This window comes from Phragmites australis, chromosome 11 (assembly GCF_958298935.1).
Source record: "Phragmites australis chromosome 11, lpPhrAust1.1, whole genome shotgun sequence".
In the NCBI taxonomy this organism is placed as follows: domain Eukaryota; kingdom Viridiplantae; phylum Streptophyta; class Magnoliopsida; order Poales; family Poaceae; genus Phragmites; species Phragmites australis.
Window position 1 is genome coordinate 3,760,657 of NC_084931.1, and position 21,623 is coordinate 3,782,279.

Consider the following 21,623-nt stretch of genomic DNA (forward strand, 5'->3'; position numbering starts at 1 on the left):
GTCAGGTCAGGTTAAGTCTAGCGGATTTCGGGCCGAGCGTGGTTTTACTTCACCCGGTCCTAACCCTAAACCCTAAATAATAGTCACTTGACAAGTATAGTTGAAAAGATAGGTTTAGATTTAGGGTTAGGGTTAGGGTTAAGGTTAGGAAGAGGGGTTACCAACCCCAAGTCTTAGATAAAAGGAAGGGCGGTGGCGGTGTCAACGATTGTTTTTGACCCCAAAGCTTAGAGAAAGAGAGGGGAAGTGATGTTGTCAATGATTATGAAAACGGATTAGGTAGTGGATGTGGCAATGACAAAGAATAGGTTGTTGACGCGGTGTAGATGCCACTGAGTGTGGTGGAAGTGACTTGCAATAGCGGAACACATTCCGCTCTCACCACTCATACCACTTATCAAATGGGGCTGTATGTGACATGGTTTATCAAATGGGGGGTAAATCGTTGATGTTGTCAAATGGGGATGAGTCAGTGGCAGAACAACGGTGGAGACACGTAAAACTTGTCGTGGTTAGGAAGAAAAGTGTTAATGTAAATAGTTTGGCCCGTTCGAAACAGAATACCATGTTTCATATAGGAATATGACTATTTCGCGTGAAATTTCTATCTCAAAGGCCTTATTATTAACGGGAATGCTCCTACCTGGGTGTCTAACATCGCTAAAATATTGGACGTTCTCGGCTCCCATGCCCCACCTCCTAACGACTTAAACAAAATCAAATGCTCTCTCCATCCTTATCCTTTTCCCTTTGTTTCCTCCCGCGGCTCTTCCTCACTGGTCAGACGGATATTGGTATTTCCCATGTTCTTTTCGTGTCTTTCTCTCTCAATCGCTCCAACTAATCAGTCCATGATTCACTGCTATCACTTGTCGTACTTAGCAAGGGTGATGAAATAATATGCATATGAAGACTTGACAATGATACGTCAATACGACTCTTTTGCATAAATAGCTTTTAAGTAAAACATTTGAAAATCAATAGTAATTAAGTAAAATAGCTCAAGTGTTTGAGATGTTGCAACTGATGATTTTGGACGTTGCAGCATGTGATTAAGGATGCTACAACAGATAATTGGAGATGTTACTATATATGATTTGGTTGGACTGATATTGCATTAAGTGCTTTGTGACGTTGTAATATATGTTTTGAGATGTTACAATAGTAACTTTTGGATGTTGCAGTTATTTAGGGTGACTGATCTTGTATTTAGGGGTGGAAAACTCGATTTTATAGATCTAGAATCTTTTTCATGCTATTTTTTAGTGAGATTAGTGAAGGAGTCAATTTCATTTAAGATATGCTATACGAGCTCAAGATCGAGTTATTCCATGGGGTTTCATCTAAAAATGTTACGTGCAATATGGAGTGATGTTGCGGTAGGAATTTTCTCCTAAAATTGGATGCATATAACGAGCTATTTTGATCCATATTTTTTAGTGTTACAAACACTTACTTTTGATGTTGCAGCTAATATTTTTGATGTTATAACGGATTATTGAAGTGTCCAATGGAGCGGACATCTGATTGCTAGCATTTCCCTATTATTAAGCCCCAAATCTATACATAGTCTCAAGCTGGTCGCAGGCAGAGCTTCTGAGCGTGTCCACATCAGCAAGAAAATGCAGACCGTTTGATAGAGGAATGCATGGTTAGATGAATCACACGTGGGACGAAACTCCAGAGGATTCCAAGGAAATCTATAGATATTTGAATCCCAAATCCCGAGAGCGCGATGAAAAAGTTGAGAGTTAGCTTCTTCTCTCTCTCTCTCCCAAATGGTCTGCGACTGCTTTTCCTCTCCAGGACTTTGGTAGTCTTCGTCCAAATCCCTTCGCATCTGAAGCTCCACCTACACTCGATCCATTTCCTCATCAGTGATTTGAGGTATTGCAGCTTGATTTGGTAGCTAATCTGTTGATTCGTTTTCATCTGGAAGACAGACAGAAATCCTCCTCGAGCACAGACAAAAATCCTCCTTGCGCGCTCCCTCGCAAGTAGATAGCCCGATGTCTCTTCCGTTAGACGCCGGCGAAACGGTTTGAGATATAGGAGAGCAGCGTCGGCGTCGTCGACGAGAGAGAGAGAGAGAGAGAGAGAGAGAGAGAGAGAGAGAGAGAGAGAGAGAGAGAGTGGAGCCCGAGCCGCAACAGAATGAAGCCGGTAGGGGAAAATAGGCGGCGCCGGTGGTGTCGGGTGAGCCGGCGGGGGTGGGTCGAGTTTGACCACAGCGGCGTGGCCATCACCGATGAGAGAGAGAGAGAGAGAGAGAGAGAGAGAGAGAGAGAGAGAGAGAGAGAGAGAGAGAGAGAGAAGGAGGAGGAGGAGGAGCCGAGCTGCAACTGCATCAAGCTGGCAGGGGAAAAAGGAGCTCAGCCGCCACCCAGTCTCCACCGCCGGCTGTGTTCCGACGAGCGCAGCAGCGGGCGCGAGGGAGGGGAATGGATAAGGAGTTGGTATTTGTTCTGGTCTTCCATTTCAATGTTGTGCACAATCAAATCCCAAACTTTCTTTCACTCAAATACATCTCCTTTGTTGTTGTTCGTCCGCACTCTTCTCCTTTCACCTACGCTGCCAGGCTGAGGCTTACTCAGTCCCGGTCCGCCACCGACGAGCCGCCGCAAGCGAGCTTGTCTTCTCCGCCGCCGACCTCCATTTTCCCGTGGCATTTCCATCTTTCTCTCGCCCTCTCTGCCTCTCTCTCTCTCTCTCGCTGTAGTTGATAAAGCTGTTGGTATGGATATGTTTTCATTTCAGCATTTCATTTTAGTCAATGGCCATTTAAATAGAGTTTCAGGAAGTTGAAATGAATCATGTTGTTCCCTTTTAATTTGTACACAACAAATCTAGAATTAATATAACGCAACAGATACTATGGTGATGACGGGCAATTATCATCAGCTTGTTTAAACAAATCATGTATATGCATGTAAATACATCAAATTGTGATGCCAATGGCCTATTACTAAATAGATAGCAGTTAAACACTTTGCAGGCTATGGCTGTTGCTTTTGGCAAGAGCTTGTATTGCAACCTAAGCCACAAGAAAAATTTGCATTTGGCCTCAATCTTCCAGATTTGGTTCCATGATAATTCGTTGTAGCAACCAAAATATTGTGTGGGGCATGCCGATTTGGATGAGTATGTCCTGTTGTTATATTCCCACTCATGAGCACTTGAATCAGTGTTCTTCCTAAACAATATCTTTCCCTTTCAGGTTAATTCTAATGAAATAGAATTTCAATGTCCAGGTTGTGTGCATGATGCTGAACAATATCTCAAGTAACCAGAAAACTAAAATATTTCGCATCATAGTCCTTCTATGACTCTTGGAAGGAACCCCCGCCTTATGCCATGTTTAGCAGCAAGTATCCTTTTCGCTGTCTGTGTACATTTTATAAGTCCGACCTTTAGCAATATCTGCATTCTGCAACATAAGTTATGGTGTTCGCTCTCATGTTTCGAAAGTATATACTATTATTACACAAGTTACAATGACATTTGTTTGATTCAGGTACTAGAATCGAGCATACATAGGATATTGCTGTCAAAGTGTGCCAAAGCCTTGACAAAACTCTTTGAGCGAAACACTCAATACAATTACTTCCTACATTTGATTTCTTATTCAGGATGCATACATTAGCGTATTTTGTATTGGCCAGTTCAATTATTACTTGATAAACATAAAGGGGTTTCAGAAACTGTTAAGATACAGGAAGTACTCAACAGAGCAATTTGTAAATCATTGTACATTTCCAGTATCTCATTTTGCGCTTTTCCTAATATAAAACAGGTTCAATTACTATATAGCTTGGAGACAGTAATATAAGCAGAAAGCCAAAGGATAACAGATCTGTAATCAAGGTAAATTCTGCCACTATATATTTCCTGTATATTTAACTTGCGATGCGCTATATATATATATATATATATATATTCCATATTGGACATAATCTGGTAGTATTAGCCCATATCATTGATAAATATAAATATAAATTATGCATCATTTATACAGAAATAATATAGGCTGGTAGTACAACAATAGATTTAGAAATTGATATTGTACAAATAGTAGAACATCATGTATAAGAATATGAGGTTACTATGGTCAATACATCACTGTGCCTCACTTCCACCCCATGAGCAGGTTGCCCTTGAAACCATATATCTACTGCAAAGCATATATGGTTTCACCATTGCTGGTCATAGTTACCACCAAATGTTGCTATAAAAAAAAAGCCAATCAGTAATCAATGTCTCCATAGATACACTCAATTTTAGTAGGAAGTTGACCTCCACAAATGACAAATATAGCCTAAGCAAGTATCAACATTTCTGAATTTGCCAGCTTTTCTAAATACCTATAGCGTTTAATATCTTACTATGTAATTATGTATTTGTCCATTTTTTTCGCCATTTATGCAATTTGAAGTATTCAACCTACATTTGATTTCTTATTCAGGATGCATACATTATCTTATTTTGTATTGGCCAGTTCAATTATTACTTGATAAACATAAAGGGGTTTCAGAAACTGTTAAGATACAGGAAGTGCTCAACAGAGCTGTTTCAATAGGCTATTGCCTTATGTTGGTTTCACGTGTTGCGCCCAAAAAAAAAAATCTGGTCTTCCCTTGTATAAATCACAAAATGATGTTGCTTCCTAAGTCCAAACAGTTGGATAGGATTGTAACCTTAGATTGATCTTTAAAGTTCTATTACAAATAGTATCTCTGGTCCACGTGCTATCTCTAGTATCTAAATTTATATAGATACTAAACAGACATCCATTTTAAGCCTCTCATTATGTAGTGATAACAAAATACCGACATGTCTCTATTGAGTACAAATACTATTTGTAAATCATTGTACATTTTCAGTATCTCATTTTGTGCTTTTCCTAATATAAAACAGGTTCAATTACTATATAGCTTGGAGACAGTAATATAAGCAGAAAGCCAAAGGATAACAGATCTGTAATCAAGGTAAATTCTGCCACTATATATTTCCTGTATATTTAACTTGCGATGCGCTATATATATACATATATATATATATATATATATATATATATATATATATTCCATATTGGACATAATCTGGTAGTATTAGCCCATATCATTGATAAATATAAATATAAATTATGCATCATTTATACAGAAATAATATAGGCTGGTAGTACAACAATAGATTTAGAAATTGATATTGTACAAATAGTAGAACATCATGTATAAGAATATGAGGTTACTATGGTCAATACATCACTGTGCCTCACTTCCACCCCATGAGCAGGTTGCCCTTGAAACCATATATCTACTGCAAAGCATATATGGTTTCACCATTGCTGGTCATAGTTACCACCAAATGTTGCTATAAAAAAAAAAGCCAATCAGTAATCAATGTCTCCATAGATACACTCAATTTTAGTAGGAAGTTGACCTCCACAAATGACAAATATAGCCTAAGCAAGTATCAACATTTCTGAATTTGCCAACTTTTCTAAATACCTATAGCGTTTAATATCTTACTATGTAATTATGTATTTGTCCATTTTTTCGCCATTTATGCAATTTGAAGTATTCAACCTACATTTGATTTCTTATTCAGGATGCATACATTATCTTATTTTGTATTGGCCAGTTCAATTGTTACTTGATAAACATAAAGGGGTTTCAGAAACTGTTAAGATACAGGAAGTGCTCAATAGAGCTGTTTCAATAGGCTATTGCCTTATGTTGGTTTCACGTGTTGCGCCCAAAAAAAAAAATCTGGTCTTCCCTTGTATAAATCACAAAATGATGTTGCTTCCTAAGTCCAAACAGTTGGATAGGATTGTAACCTTAGATTGATCTTTAAAGTTCTATTACAAATAGTATCTCTGGTCCACGTGCTATCTCTAGTATCTAAATTTATATAGATACTGAAGAGACATCCATTTTAAGCCTCTCATTATGTAGTGATAACAAAATACCGACATGTCTCTATTGAGTATAAATACTATTTGTAAATCATTGTACATTTTCAGTATCTCATTTTGTGCTTTTCCTAATATAAAATAGGTTCAATTACTATATAGCTTGGAGACAGTAATATAAGCAGAAAGCCAAAGGATAACAGATCTGTAACCAAGGTAAATTCTGCCACTATATATCTCCTGTATATTTTACTTGCGATGCGCTATATATATATTCCATATTGGATATAACCTGGCAGTATTAGCCCATATCATTGATAAATATAAATATAAATTATGCATCATTTATACAAGAAATAATATAGGCTGGTAGTACAACAATAGGTTTAGAAATTGATACTGTACAAATAGTAGAACATCATGTATAAGAATCTGATTTACTATGGTCAATACATCATTGTGCCTCACTTCCACCCCATGAGCAGGTTGCCCTTGAAACCATATATCTACTGCAAAGCATATATGGTTTCACCATTGCTGGTCATAGTTACCACCAAATGTTGCTATAAAAAAAAAGCCAATCAGTAATCAATGTCTCCATAGATACACTCAATTTTAGTAGGAAGTTGACCTCCACAAATGACAAATATAGCCTAAGCAAGTATCAACATTTCTGAATTTGCCAGCTTTTCTAAATACCTATAGAGTTTAATATCTTACTATGTAATTATGTATTTGTCCATTTTTTTTTTGTCATTTATGCAATTTGAAGTATTCAATAGTAATGCATTTTTTCTGTATTTCCAAATGATATATTCATTGATGATTGTAACACCAGAAATAAAAATGAAAGCAACAAAAAAAAAAGATAGAAACCTGATTTGAAAATCTCGTACTTTAGTGTTTTTCATTCTTATTTCCACTGTTCATATTCCCTTAATTTGACAAAGGAAAACTGCCTGCTTTGTTTTTTGTCTCGTCTTTTCTGGTCTTTTGAATGACCAGTGTACATTGTATACAATCTCACTAGATGCAAACAGATTTAATTTTTCCTTAGTGCTTGGGTGCTGGCAATGCATATAATGCTTATTGGCATTAAAGAATGGCTTAGTGCTATCGAGTTGGATCTTCTTAGAAAAAAAGTCGACAGTAATGTGGTATATGTATTCTCAACACCTAGATGGGAAATCAGATCCCGACTGATGAATATGACCCCCTGTGAACAATGGGAATCCAAATGTATTTGTTGGTCCAATCCTTCCAAGAGAGCCTGAGATAGTAGCTAACATTCCAATACTAGCACAATTAGAGAATGATTTTTATGTTATTTGCTTTGATACTCATCTTTGATCGTTACGAAGTAATTGTATCCATTTTTTGATTAGCTCATAAATATTACTACTCAAATGTAATTGCAAAAGTATTTTATTTACAGTTACAACTGTTGGCTCCAATACATATTTGTGCGAAGGACCACTAAGACCACTATTTGATACCTGTTTCGGCACTTTATGAAAGGTAAAATTCTTTTGATTTCTACGTTTTGTGCTGTATCGCAATGTCTATATTTGAAAATAAATATTAACTTTCTCTTCGCATTATCTATAAAAAAAAGAAATAAGTATCAATAGAAATATAAAGATGTCATTAAAACGTAAAGAGCTCCCAAACGAAAATTTATGTGATATACCAAGCAAAAAATGTGCTTTAAATATGCATAAACGGAAAAGGTCTTCCCTCAAAATTAGCAATGGAGTTCAAGAAGATTTTAACAATTCCATACGAGAAAGACAAGCTAAAAGACGTAGTTTAAATATGCAATTTTTTTTTTTTGCATATTTATCAATACCTCAAGGAATGATTTACTATTCACCAGAACATATTAAGAATTTAAAAGAGTCTTACAATAACCGTTCATATTATGGAGAAGCAAATTACACATGTAAATATTGTGGAGCCATATTTTGGTTTGAAGATAATTAGACATGGAAGAAACAGAGATAAAAATGTCATATATACCTCATGTTGCAAAGAGGGTAAAATACAAATTCCTCCATTTAAGGATCCACCACAGTATTTAACAAGACTGCTTAATTACAATGGAGATAGCAAGTCAAAACATTTTCTTCAGAAAATAAGACAATACAATAGTTTATTTGCATTTACATCAATGGGAGCCAATATAGAAAAACACGTAAACAAAGGCGAAGGACCATATGTTTTTCGTATCAGTGGACAAGTACATCATCATATAGGATCTTTACTACCAAAACCTAATGATGTACCAAAATTTGCATCGCTTTATATTTTTGACACAGAAAATAAGATTTTCAATAGAATACGTGCTTTAGAGAAGGATGACTCCGATGATAGTATTTTAGACCTAAATATAGTCAAAGATTTAATAGATATGCTTGATACATATAATCCAATTGTGAAAAAATTCCATTCCGCACAAGACTTGCTTAAACAACACAATGGTATAGATCTAGCTATTCGTATCATTGGTGCTAATAAAAATGATCCAATACAATATGAAATGTCAAATGTTGATGATTTAGCAGTACTAATTGTAGGTGATTTATCAATTGAAAATTATAAACGAGATATAATAATACAAAGTCAATGTGGACAATTACAAAATATATCTATATTACATCCAGCTTATATGGCATTGCAGTATCCTTTGTTATTTCCATATGGTGAACGAGGCTATCAACTTGGTATCTATTATCATACTAATGATAAGCCTACTACATCAAAACGGACAAGAGTTACAATGCATGAATTTTTTAAATATCATGTACATTTTAAAAAGAACCAACCAAATTCATATTTATGCTACGGTCGTTTATCAAAACAAGCAATAGTAGATGCACATGCATCTGAAGATGAAGATAGATTATAATATATTGCAAGAAATCAAGTTAAATAAGAGTAGAATATTTGCAAGGTATTGTTGATGCAGTGGACAAAGGAGTAACAAGGTGATCAAATTGGTAAGACAATAATTTTACCATCCAGTCATACAGGTTGTCGGAGATATATGTTACAAAACTATCATGACGGTATTGCAATATGCCGTGTATATGGGCCTCCTGATTTCTTCGTAACATTTACATGCAATCCAAAGTGGCCCGAAATAATGCTAATGCTAACAGAAGGACAACAACCAAGTGATAGATCTGATATTATAGTACGAGTTTTTCACTTAAAATTGCAAGAATTATTAACTAATATTAAATGTGGTACTGTATTTGGCTATACAAATGCTATTTTATATTCAATAGAATTTCAAAAAAGAGGGTTGCCACATGTTCATATTTTAGTTTGGTTGAACAAAGATAAAATGGAAATAACAATAAAAAAATAGATACTTATATCTCAGTTGAAATACCTGATCCTAAATTGGATCCACTAGGATATGTGTTAGTATCTGAACATATGATGCATGGCCCGTGCGGTCAAAAAGATCCACACTGTCCAGGTATGAAGAAAGGTAAATGTTCTAAATTTTATCCAAAAGAATTTCGAGACGAAACAATCTTTGATGACAATGGATTTACATTGTATAAAAGACGAGATACAAATATTTACATAAGGCAAGATAATCATAATCTAGATAATAGATGGGTTGTGCCACACAATATGTTCCTATTAAAAAAAATATCAGGCTCATATTAACGTAGAATATTGTAACAAAAGTAAAATATTGAAGTATTTATGTAAGTATGTACATAAAGGTCCAGATCGAGCAAAAGTTATTCTTGAGAGTATTAAAAAAGGTAATGACACACCTATATACAAAAATAATAGTAACATAGATGAAATAAAAGAATATCTTGATGTAAGATATATATGCGAGCAAGATGCATTATGGCGACTACTTGGCTATGATATTCACCGGCATTCACCAGCCGTCGAACGTTTACCTGTCCATCTGCTTTTAATGAATAATGTAACTTTCAAAAATAATGCTGAGCTCAAAAAATTGATAGAAGATCAAATAATCAGAAAACAATGTTTACTGAATGGTTTGTAGCAAACCAAAAATATGAAAAGGCTAGAGAATTAACTTACTATGAGTTTCCAAACAGATGGACATAGAATAGTACAAAAAGATATTGGAAACAACGAACACATGGATTTAAAATAGGCCGTTTATATTATATTAGTCCAAACGAAGATGAACGATTCTACTTACGTATGCTACTTATGATTATAAAAGGAGCTACATGTTATGATGATTTAAAAACCTATAAAGGAGTATTGCACAATACATTTAAAGAAGCATGCACAGTACGAGGATTACTAAACAATGACGATGAATGACATTGGACATTTACAGAGGCTGCAACATGGGCATCTGCTTTGCAATTACGCCAATTATTCATCATAATGCTTTCTTTTTGCGATATTCAAAATGAACATGATTTTTTCAAAAAATACTGGATACGTATGGTAGATGATTACAAACACCAATTGAAATTAAATTATCATCCAGTGCAACATATAATCACTAATGAGGAATTACAAGATATGCTCCTAGATGACATAGAATATATGTTATCTGAAAATGGAATGCGTATAAACTTTTTTAATTTACCAAAAAGAAGCAAGCCACTCTACAAATATAATAACATCAGGTTAATTGACGAAGAATTAGCTTATGATGTTAATAGATTAGAAGAAGAAGCAAACATACTATATTCTAAGCTAAACAATGATCAACAGCATGCTTTCCATGCTATTATAAACAAAGTCTTAAATAATATTCCTAGTTTTTATTTTGTGTCTGGGTACGGTGGAACAAGAAAAACATATTTATGTTATACAATTGTATCTTATTTACGAGCAAGAAAAAAAATAGTCCTAACTGTTGCATCATCAGGTGTTACATCTTTATTATTACCAAATGGTAGAACTGCACATTCCAGATTTAAAATTCCCTTAGATATAGATGATACCTCTATATGTGATATTAAACGAGAAACACTACTTTCAGAGCTACTAATACAAACATCATTAATAATATGGGACGAAGCACTAATGACAAACAGACAATGTTTCAAAGCATTAGATAGATCTCTAAAGGATATAATGAGTGCAATAGATATAAAAGTTGAAAGTATACCATTTGGTGGTAAAGTTATTGTACTAGGAGGAGATCTAAGACAGATATTACCTGTAATAGAAAATGGTTCTAGATCACAAATAGTAAATGCTACAATCATAAATTCAGAATTATGGAATCATGTTGAGATCTTACGGCTAAGCGAAAATATGCATGTAAGGAATACAAATTCCTCAGCAGAAAATAAAGAAGCTTTGAAAGTATTCACAAAATGGGTATTAGACATAGGGAATGGAAACATACCCGCAACTGCACACGATGGAGAAACAGAACCAACCTGGATAGAAATTCCTCATGATTTGCTAATCTTTACAGATGTACCTAAAATACCTGCAATATTTAACCATGTTTTCCCCAATTTTACTACAAATTGCTATAACTCAGAATATCTAAAAGAAAGAGCTATGCTAGATCCTACAAATGAAATTGTTGACGAAATAAATGAATATATATTATCACTTGTACCAGGTGAAACACGAGAATACTTGAGTGCTGATTGCATTGCTAAATGCTTCGATACAACAGATGATGTCAATACATTGTACCCAGTAGAATATTTAAACACGTTAAATGCAAATAATTTTCCACAACACAAACTTCTACTAAAAGTTGGTACAACAGTTATGCTTTTATGAAATTTGAATCAAAGCATAGGATTATGCAATGGAACACGTTTAATTATCACTACTCTTGGTGACAATGTTATCGAAGCAGTGATTAAGACAGGATTACATTCTGGAGAGAAAGTATGTATTCCACATATCAATTTAACAACAAGAGGATCAAAATGGTCGTTTCTTTTACAACGCCGTCAATTTCCAATAAAAGTTTGTAAAATGACAATAAACAAAAGCCAAGGTCAAACATTAAACTGCATAGGAATTTACTTACGCAAACCAATTTTTTCTCATGGACAATTATACGTTGCAATATCGAGTGACTTCTAAAAAAGGTCTAAAAATTCTTGTTGAAAATGAAGACGGAACTTGCAGTTCAAAAACAAGAAACATAGTATAAAAAGAAGTTTTAAAATTCTTATAATCCTACGTATTTCCTCCTTCTCTATCCTTTTTTTTTTCTCTCTCTTTTCATTGCAGATGGATGTCATACCACTGTCAGAACTTCGTTTGGGAATACAATATTATCTAATACGCGTCAAGAGTATGGGAATTCCGAGGGAAAAGTGATGATGAACCAGTAAAACACCTAGATCTGGTCATTATTGATGAGAAGGTACAACATATTTTTTTATTTCCTGATAAATAAATCTTATTGTAGTTACTAAAATAAGATATTACTTCTACACTCAAATAGTATGATCTCTTATTTCCTCAGCTATTACAGATCAGATACAGGTAACATTATCTGTCAGTGATACAAAACGATCATTAGACATGATTATTGCTGATGTTATTTCGAAAATACTAATTTTCTTTCAACTAAGAAGTTATGTTACCACTGATCAAGCATATGTCACAATAGACACCTTTACTTATGTTAAATTATTCATACTCCTTGTATCTGTACTTATATATTACTACAGATTTGCATGTAAAAAAAAAGAAGGCTACATCATGCATAAAGACAAACCTGTTGCTGTTATTGGTCATGCCATGCATAGAGGGGAATTTTACCATTTGTTGTTGAATGAAAATTTCAACTACTGATAACTGATTTCATGTTTACTTGAGTGCTCAAGTACAGAAACACGAGTTCATGTTTACTGCTAATAACTGATCTCGATTTTCAAAGACATGCATCCATTTTCTGATTTTTAAAAAATGCTTAAACATCCAAACTTTTGATACACTTGTATGAAAAGTTGAAAAACATCAGTGTATGATTGGATTAATATCTGCATTGCCATGATTGAATGCATAGCTATTTCACTGGATTCAGATACAAACTATTTGTGAGCATGTGCTATATTAGTAACCATGCTCAGCGCAGGAAGCTGTCAAGCAGTTTTTAAAAAAAACATTAGATAGAGATTTGTTATTGATTCATTGGAGATAGAAAAAGGTAATTTCGTATATGTTCATGTACAAACATTGCCAATATACCTTTACCTTTCAATTGCTTGATTTCAGATACAGATGACCCAAAAGTAATTTCCAAAATAAGAGACCTAAAGTGTAGACCTCTGTTATGTTCTCATTGTGCAGAAAACATCAATGTATGTTGAAATTCCAGCAGAGGTCATTGAAGTATTGAAAACCAACCTGGTAGAAGGAAGAGTAGTCACAATTAAGAAATTTATTGTGCACCATGCAAGAACACTGTTCAAAGTAGTGCAACATCCATACATGATAAAGCTGAACAGAAGAACAAAAATTATTCCAGTTGACCCACAACCTCAAAATTTCCCACGACATGTTTACGCTTAATAAACTTATCAGATTTGGACCATTACCTCAACATGACAGCTCAATTCCTAGGTACAAATACACAATTTTGTTTCCTATGAAACTTTTAATGAAACATTCTATAATTTCAGCATTTTCCAATTCTAATATTTCAACATCCTTCAGATGTTATTGGTCAGGTTGTTGCCGTGTCAAATGCTGCAGCAATAAAATCATTTGGTAAAATACAAACCAAAAGGATAGTCAAGCTAAAAGATCTAAGGTATATTTCATTTTCTCCAAAATCTCTATCTCCCTAATACGCAGAATAATACACTATCTAATTCTTCTTAACTATAATATAGTGGACAAATAATTGAACTTTCACTTTGGGGCTCAAAAGCAACAGAATTCCGAGGAGACCAAATATACGAGGTTGGACAAAAGGATGTTGTGATTGTACTTTTTGTAGGAACATTGTGGAAAAGCCAGAGGGGTGAAACTCCTTTTCTAAGTGGAACTTCAGCCTGTCATTGGTACATTAATGATGAAAGTATTCCTGAGATTAGAAATTTTTATGCAAGGTATGTAACATCACTATATATTCAGATCTCTTGTTGCATAACAATCTTATACTATATTAAGCAAAACTTTGCTCACAGCTTGCCTAATGAAGCTGACCCAATAGAAAGGTTACAATTAGCTAGCAGTAACAACAACCAAGATGAAGTGAGGCAAAAAACATTGCTGGAGCTAAAAGATGTTGATCCTTTAGAAGAGAAGGTACATATTCATCAATCTATTTTTGCAATCACTAAAAATTAGTCAACAATCACTAATTATTTACCCCCTCATAAAAAATTCCAGACAAATCGGTTCGAGTGCACAGTTACTATCACAAGACTTACTCCAAATCAAGTGGTACTACCCAGCTTGTCAGAAATGCCATGCTCGAACTAATTTCAGTGGAGCTACATATACTTGCACTAATAAAGAATGCTTCTGCACCGAAATGGAATACCGGTAAGTACATATTAACTTGTTAATGTAGCATTGTTTAGATAATGGGATCTGAATCCTTTCTTCTAGCACAACCTTATGTCATATTACTTCCAACAAAACCAAACTGATGTTTTCCATATGTCCTCTGTAGCGTTGACAAGTTTATAACCCGTGATACATATACAAGAAACAAGTTTATGATTTATCTACCTTCTTACAGTAATTAGTAGTAGTTAAATTTATATTCAGTTCTGAGAAACTCCCAATATGACTTTTCATTGCAAATCTCCTACTTTGATGTCTTTCATTCTTATTTCCACTCTACTATGTCGTCATAACATATAAAACACTTGCAGGTACAAATTAAGTTTGATGGGCAATGATGATACCTTCGAACTTGAGTTCATTCTCTTTGAGGTAAAGGCACAACAGTTAATTGGGAAACCTTGCAAACAATTACAAATGTTCTTTGAGAAAGCTGACACACCTCCTGAAATTTTATCCTTGATTGGCAAAAAATACACATTCATAGTCAAAATGCCGCTAAAAAGTGTAGACTAAAAAATTCCATCTTTTGAGGTAATATACATCAAAGAACAATTTAGAAAGCAAATAAGAATCCCTGCTATTCAACAGGATATGCATGCAATTATGACTAGGTCAAGAGTAGCTATACAAATGCCAACATTAACAAGTCAACGTCCAATGATTTCATTCAAATTATTTGCAGCTAAATCAAATAGCTCCCAGATTCAGGTAAATTCATTTCTCCAACCATAATTTTTTAATACTTTGTTCAACTGTTGATTGCAAATTTTGCAAGGCTGACACTATTTGTAATTAAGATAGTAAATATACTGTTCATCTACAGCTAAGGTTCAGCACATATACCTCATTTCTTCAATACTCAAATGGAAGCTGATAACACTATCATTTGAATGCACACTTTGATTTTACTATAAATCTGATGTGTAGTATGAGTTACAAGCACTCATTGCAATCCTATAGCTGAGTTTGTTGAATTGGAAACGCAACAAGTAACCCTATAATGTTTAGTTTATTGCCGATAAAATATATACATTGCTCCTATGACCATCATGTACAAATGCTCAGCCACATAGTATAATTTGATATATAACTTAGACTTGATTCAATCAAATATTTTCTCCAGGTCAAATAACTGCTTCTGATCAATCACATGTGCTGTGGTATCATATTGGAACCCTTGCACTTTCGATATTATGTCTTTTGTCTTATCTTTGCTATGTCCTCAATTTACAATATTTTTCACTTGGTGGGAACATTTATTCAGTTTGAAAAATAAATTTGAACTCAAATTTCAGTACAATGTTTCAACCATGTTCACTTAAATGTACAGATGTTCTGCCCAGTTGACCCTCTATATTCAATTGACTAACATAAAAAAATAATGCAGCAAAGCTCCAAGTTTCTAGTTTAGATGCAACTTGCAGATGACAAAATGGATATTAAACCAATGGGGTACATACCACAGTTACCACAATTTTATATATATTTTTCAACTCTTTCAAAAACCTTTTTAACAATGCTAATAACCATTCCATTTATATAGAGATCAAAATGGATCCAGTCTTGCAGGCTCTAAAAGACCATATGATTCTACTATGAAAGATTCAAAGGTATGTATTAAGATACATTAGTCAGCAACTTTTGATTTTTTTTCCCGTGTTCTAAAATTTCACCAAAATAACAACTAACAGGATGACGATGATGCACTTGGTACTTACGGCAAAAGAACCAAACAACAATAATCCCAAGGTAATTTCAATACGACATATATTATATTTTTCCAACACATTTACCAATATACTTATTATTGCTTGGTATGTAATAGCATGTTTTATTCTAATCTACAACATGCTTCCTCACAGGATTAAGCTACTTTTTCATGTACATATAGCAATGCTATGTGCAGTACCACTCAATATGTTATCTTTCCTTACATAACTAATAATATGCTATTGCAGTGGTACTGAGAACCTAAAATATATTGCTCATTTATTTCTAGAATTTCAGATTTAACATAAAATTTACATTGCAATCTCTTCCATTTATTCACAGGCATCATTAATTTTTGAGATGATGTTGTCGTGACATTTTCGGAGGACGTCATCATAATATTTTGAAGATCACTTTAGTAATATCAGTAAGTCACTTGACTAAACTAACAGTTCATGTTCTTAAATAACATGTCTTATTTTACTTTAAATATCTATTGTCACTTCCTTTTACAAAACTACTATCTTTTCATATAAGCTACCATCATAATCTATATAAAAATTATATGTCTTAATCTTACGTAGTGTTTAGTTCTTACGTTATTACAATCTGAAGATACAACTGATTTATTTTCAACAACAGGTCAATACAGGGCGCTATTTTTCTAGTCACATCTCTATCCAGAATCCAGAGAACTAAAATACAATAAGCATCCGTAACGAAGCCACTTCTCCTTCATCCTCCTGTTCTCCAACTATCCACATCTCTCCTCTCTCTCGATCTCTCGACCCAGGAAAGAGGAAAAGAAGAGATGGAGATGGCCATCGACACGCCGTCGCCGTCGCCGTCTCCGGCGCCATCGGCGGCGGTAGGGCGGCAGACGCGCGCGGCGGAGTCGGTGCGGCTGGAGCACCAGCTGGTGCGCGTGCCCCTGGAGGCCCTCCGGTCCACCGTCCGCTCCAACCACCGCCTCGCCGAGAAGGAGATCGCCGCCGTCCTCTCCTGCGCCTCCGCCACACCGGTTGAGAGCAGCGCCGCCGCCGTGGACCACCTCACCTCCCTCGTCTCCCGCCTCCACGGCCTCAAGCGCAAGGCACCGCCCCCAATCTCCCCGCATCCCCCTATCTCGCCGAATCATACATGGCTCGGAGAAGATCTTGACCTTTTGATTCATCACTTCTTGTTTCTGGATTCTACTGAAGAAAAAATGTGTTCTGTTGATGTTTGCTCAGTGATGTATTGGTTCTTGATCCGTCCAGATGGAGGAGGGCGCGCGGGCGGAGGAGCTGCAGGTGCAGAGGTGCCGGGCGCGGCTGGATCGGCTGGCGACCGCGAGCGCCGGCGATGACAGCGAGTGGGAAGACATGCGGCTGAAGCGGATCCTGGTCGATTACATGCTGCGGATGTCGTACTACGATACCGCCGCCAAGCTCGCTGAGACTTCCGGTATTCAGGTATAATGATGGTTGCACCTGGCTGGAAGAGCATCCCGATAGGAGATTTTTGTTGATTCATGTAATCTTGTAGTTTGTTCCCTCTGACTTCATTTTCCCAATATGTTTATTATGGGTGATTTTGAAATGATGCCTATGCGCACTATAGCTAGTAGGGGTTGTAAGTAGCACAAAATACAGTGCAGATACAAAGAATAGTGATTCAGTGAGCATAACCTGACAACGAGAAAGAACTTTTGGTTTGTGTCAATGTGTGATTTTGGCAAGAAAATGAAAAGTCGGCTTGAGAATGTCAACGTAGAAATTCGGAAGCAGGAGGATGTTATCTTTCGAAGAACAGAAATCAAATTTAGCAGCAGCAACTAGGCAGAGACTATCAATGTCGCTGACATATTGTTTTGAACTGACTTTCAACAAGGTATACACTTAGAGTGCGCTACTTTGATACTGAATTGATCTATCTTGATTGTTGAAGTTATGTAAGTAATCTTGTAAAGAAGATATATCTTCTAAAAAGCCTGTATAAAATTTCTGAAATTTTGAACGTAAATGATACAAAATTTCTATTCGCCTCGTGTTTGGGTCTCAACTCTTACAAGAAAGATCTCGCCTCAACAATATATTGATTATTGATCGTCTGTGGTTCAGTTCCAGTTGAGCTTTCATTTGCTATCATATTATGTATGACATCCCTCCTGCCAAACAAAGGAGATAGGACATTGCATTAGTAGGTGATCTCAACATAAACTTGTATGTCCTCCCTTATTGAATTTCAATGGGATTCTATTGTGTTTATTTATGCTGTTCTGTTACATTTTGGTGTCTAGTTTTTTCCTGCTTTTATTTGTTTAAAAGTCTATTTGCTTCAATGTCTGTGAAATGGAAAGGCATAAGTTATTTCTATTTCTTTGACACTTATATTGTGCTGTCCAGCTATATGTAATTGTTATGGGCTTGGTGGCCCAGTTCGGGCAGCAACCCAGGTTGCTGTCGCCACCCTAGGGTGGCAACGCTAGCGCCACTACCACCAGCTGCACGGCTAGGAGGGCTTCATCAACTTGGTTGTCAAGTCACCCATTCAGTAGGAAGAGCCCGGACTGTAGTAGATTAGGAAGTTATCTTTTAAGAATAGAATTATATCTCTTATTTAAGTTAGGAAGGATCCTCCTATGGGATCTGTACTGAGTCTGGCTATAAATATAAGGCCATGGATTCCTCAATTATCAAGTATGGATTAAAGATGTTTATCCTCTCAGCTTTCAGCTCTCCGGTCTCCTTCTCTCCCTCACCCGTGCACACAGCCGCTGCCGGCCACCTTCTTGGTGCTGTCGACCTCTTTCTCTTGTCTGGCCTGTCCTAGAGCGCCATGCTTAGTTTCCCAGAACCAAAGCCATAACATAACTATCTAGCAGTAGTTGAACATGCTGATATGTGCTTTTGATATTATAGAACCAGTATCTAAGTGAGAGTGGTCATCGATCACATCATGCATGGAACTGAAACTGATTGGTACCTGCTGCTTTATTATGGAACCAGATTTTATTTTTCCTGGATACTCTTTTGAACCTAACCTAACTGGCCAACTATTGATACGCAGGACCTCGTTGATACCGATGTCTTCCTAAATGCAAAAAGAGTAATTGATTCTCTTCAGAATAAGGAAATTGCTCCTGCTTTAGCTTGGTGTGCAGAAAACAAGTCTCGGTTAAAGAAATCAAAGGTTGTTTGACTTTTTGCAACTTTATTATTGATTTTCTTCCATCAGCATAGCAGTGAGCTGTGATAATGATTCTGTGCATATAATAGAACACTGGTGAATGCTGTGATTTCAATTTTTTTTTTTTACCAGTAATAGTTCTTTATAAATTTTTCATTGCTTCATGATGAATAAATTGACTTCAACATTTGCAATGACTTGTGCCTTCACGATGAGTGATGTTTCCTGTTATCATTTTCCGAAGAACTTGATTTTACTAGTTGATTAGTAGCATATATCTTCTCTATGACTTTATTTCAATGCTTTCCTTTGCTCTAGTGCTTTAGTGACTTTTGTTATGTGGCCTGCAGAGTAAGCTTGAGTTTTTATTGAGGATTCAAGAATTTGTGGAACTTGTCAAGGCTAAAAGTTTCATACAGGCTATAGCGTATGCTCGAAAATACCTTGCTCCCTGGGGAGCTACGCACATGAAAGAATTGCAGCGTGTTACAGCAACATTGGTTTTTAGAAGCAGTACGAACTGTACTACTTACAAGGTTAGCAGCATTTTCTGTGTTCTCTAGTTATGGTATGTCACTACATCATGAATCTGATAACAGCTGGATTTTGAGAAATCCTTGTTAATGTAGCATCCTTGGTTTCTAGTCAACAGTTGTCTTGAGCTGGGATCCATAAAACAGTCTAATCCTGAATATAACATGTTTGCCAAGCCAGATCTTGTTTCCTGCCTTAAGCGTGGATGGTGCAAAATTATACATGCCAGGAGTCTTCCTGTCATTCCTAGTGGATCACTAGTGGGATCAGCTCCTAGCTGCATTACAAAGATTTTGCTACCTTACGCCTCGTGTTTTACTTGCAGGTCTTGTTTGAGCAAAACCAGTGGGACCATCTTGTGGACCAGTTTAAGCAAGAGTTCTACAAATTGTACGGCATGACACTAGAGCCGTTGCTGAACATATACCTTCAAGCAGGCTTGACAGCTCTCAAGACTCCGTATCCCTCACATGATCAGTGCTTACTTTGTTTTTCAGTTTTTACCATTTCAGTAGAAATTGCTAGTATCGTGAACTTGTGATTACAGTATCTTGTAGTTTGCCCTTGACTATCTAAAGGTTCTGCTCTGAGGGCAACTGCCCCAAAGAAGACCCCTTGTCGCTTGACGGCTTCAGAAAACTAGCTGACCCTCTGCCGTTCTCCAAGCAGCACCACTCAAAGCTTGTCTGCTACATCACAAAGGAGCTCATGGACACAGAGAACCCACCACGGGTTCTGCCAAACGGCTATGTGTATAGCGAGAAGGTGCGCACTCAGCTGAGCTGTTGTTTCTAATGCGTCTGTTCAAACCATCTTAGCGCTTGTTCCATATCTGTCACAGGCTCTTCAAGAGATGTCCAAGAAAAATGGTGGCGAGATCAAATGCCCCAGGACAGGAGATGTTTGCAAATTCGAAGATTGCGTCAGGGCTTTCATCTCGTAAGAGTGAAAGACTCTGATTTGTGTGGCTTGGATTGAGTTATAAGAGTGAAAAATGTACATAGAATGATCAGCGCATTCTGCGTCCTGTTAACTTAGATTGAGTTATATGGCTAAGTTAAACTGGTTGGAATTACCTCGTCTGCCTCTTGATTGTTGCATCTTTGAAGCTAATGTTTTGATGGTCGAACGCCTGCCAAAGTGGAGTAATATTCATTGCCCGTGCACATTATAAGTTTAAAACAAATGTAGCTGCAAATTTCCCCAGCTTTACAAGAAAAGGGGAACCATTGGAGAGTATCTGACGCAATCCCATTTCTCAGTGCAAATATGCAAAGTGTTTGTTCTTCAATGGCGTTGTATTTGGTTGGCTTCAGCAGATCACAACATGTTCTAAACTTGGGAAGATTCAGACCCAATTAAAATGTCCTTCAAAGTGAAGGCGTGAGGATTATCGCCATGTTAGCAGATCATTTTGCAGGATCTCTGGGTTTGCAAAGAACTTGTCAGATTGCAAGGTTCTTGCGCACGAATTAAACACAGGAAGATCTCCACAAGTCATTCCATTGAAGTATCAAACCGACCTCACCGCAAATGTCGAACAGCATTCATACTGAACCATGAAGTTTGTTTCCATGTTAAAGAGAAGGGAAAAATGCAAAACTCCCCAAAGGATTTTGACTTTCCCCCCAGAAATTGTTTTGTTGCAAAAAACCCTCAAAAGTTTAACTATGTTGCAAAAAACCCTAAAAAATTCAAAAAATCATAAAAAATTCTAAAAAAACTAGAGACAATTTTAAGACCTTCTGTAATTTTTTTTTCAAAA

The 21,623-nt window shown here is 36.1% G+C and overlaps 1 protein-coding gene and 1 long non-coding RNA gene across 7 annotated transcripts; both read left to right on the plus strand.

The window, feature by feature from the left end:
• Nucleotides 1-1,749: 1,749 nt before the first annotated feature.
• On the plus strand, nucleotides 1,750-5,011 carry LOC133883978 (uncharacterized). Its single transcript, XR_009903041.1, has 3 exons — nucleotides 1,750-1,887; nucleotides 3,794-3,864; nucleotides 4,915-5,011. It is a non-coding gene; the product is annotated as an uncharacterized LOC133883978 (long non-coding RNA).
• A 7,192-nt stretch (nucleotides 5,012-12,203) lies between these two features.
• Nucleotides 12,204-20,933, plus strand: LOC133883977 (protein MAEA homolog). 6 transcript variants are annotated; one of them, XM_062323389.1, is made up of 14 exons: nucleotides 12,204-12,281; nucleotides 13,214-13,486; nucleotides 13,580-13,676; nucleotides 13,759-13,977; nucleotides 14,056-14,176; nucleotides 14,261-14,416; nucleotides 14,752-14,812; nucleotides 16,135-16,192; nucleotides 17,413-17,607; nucleotides 19,205-19,327; nucleotides 19,675-19,860; nucleotides 20,184-20,317; nucleotides 20,437-20,623; nucleotides 20,700-20,933. In XM_062323389.1, the coding sequence occupies exons 7-14, from the start codon at nucleotides 14,775-14,777 to the stop codon at nucleotides 20,799-20,801; spliced, it is 1,023 nt and encodes a 340-aa protein (XP_062179373.1). In that variant the 5' UTR covers nucleotides 12,204-12,281; nucleotides 13,214-13,486; nucleotides 13,580-13,676; nucleotides 13,759-13,977; nucleotides 14,056-14,176; nucleotides 14,261-14,416; nucleotides 14,752-14,774; the 3' UTR covers nucleotides 20,802-20,933. The 6 variants fall into 6 exon arrangements, with proteins under 6 accessions (XP_062179373.1, XP_062179378.1, XP_062179375.1 ...); XM_062323394.1 differs by having other exon boundaries at nucleotides 14,070-14,176; XM_062323391.1 differs by having other exon boundaries at nucleotides 13,594-13,676.
• Nucleotides 20,934-21,623: the final 690 nt, after the last annotated feature.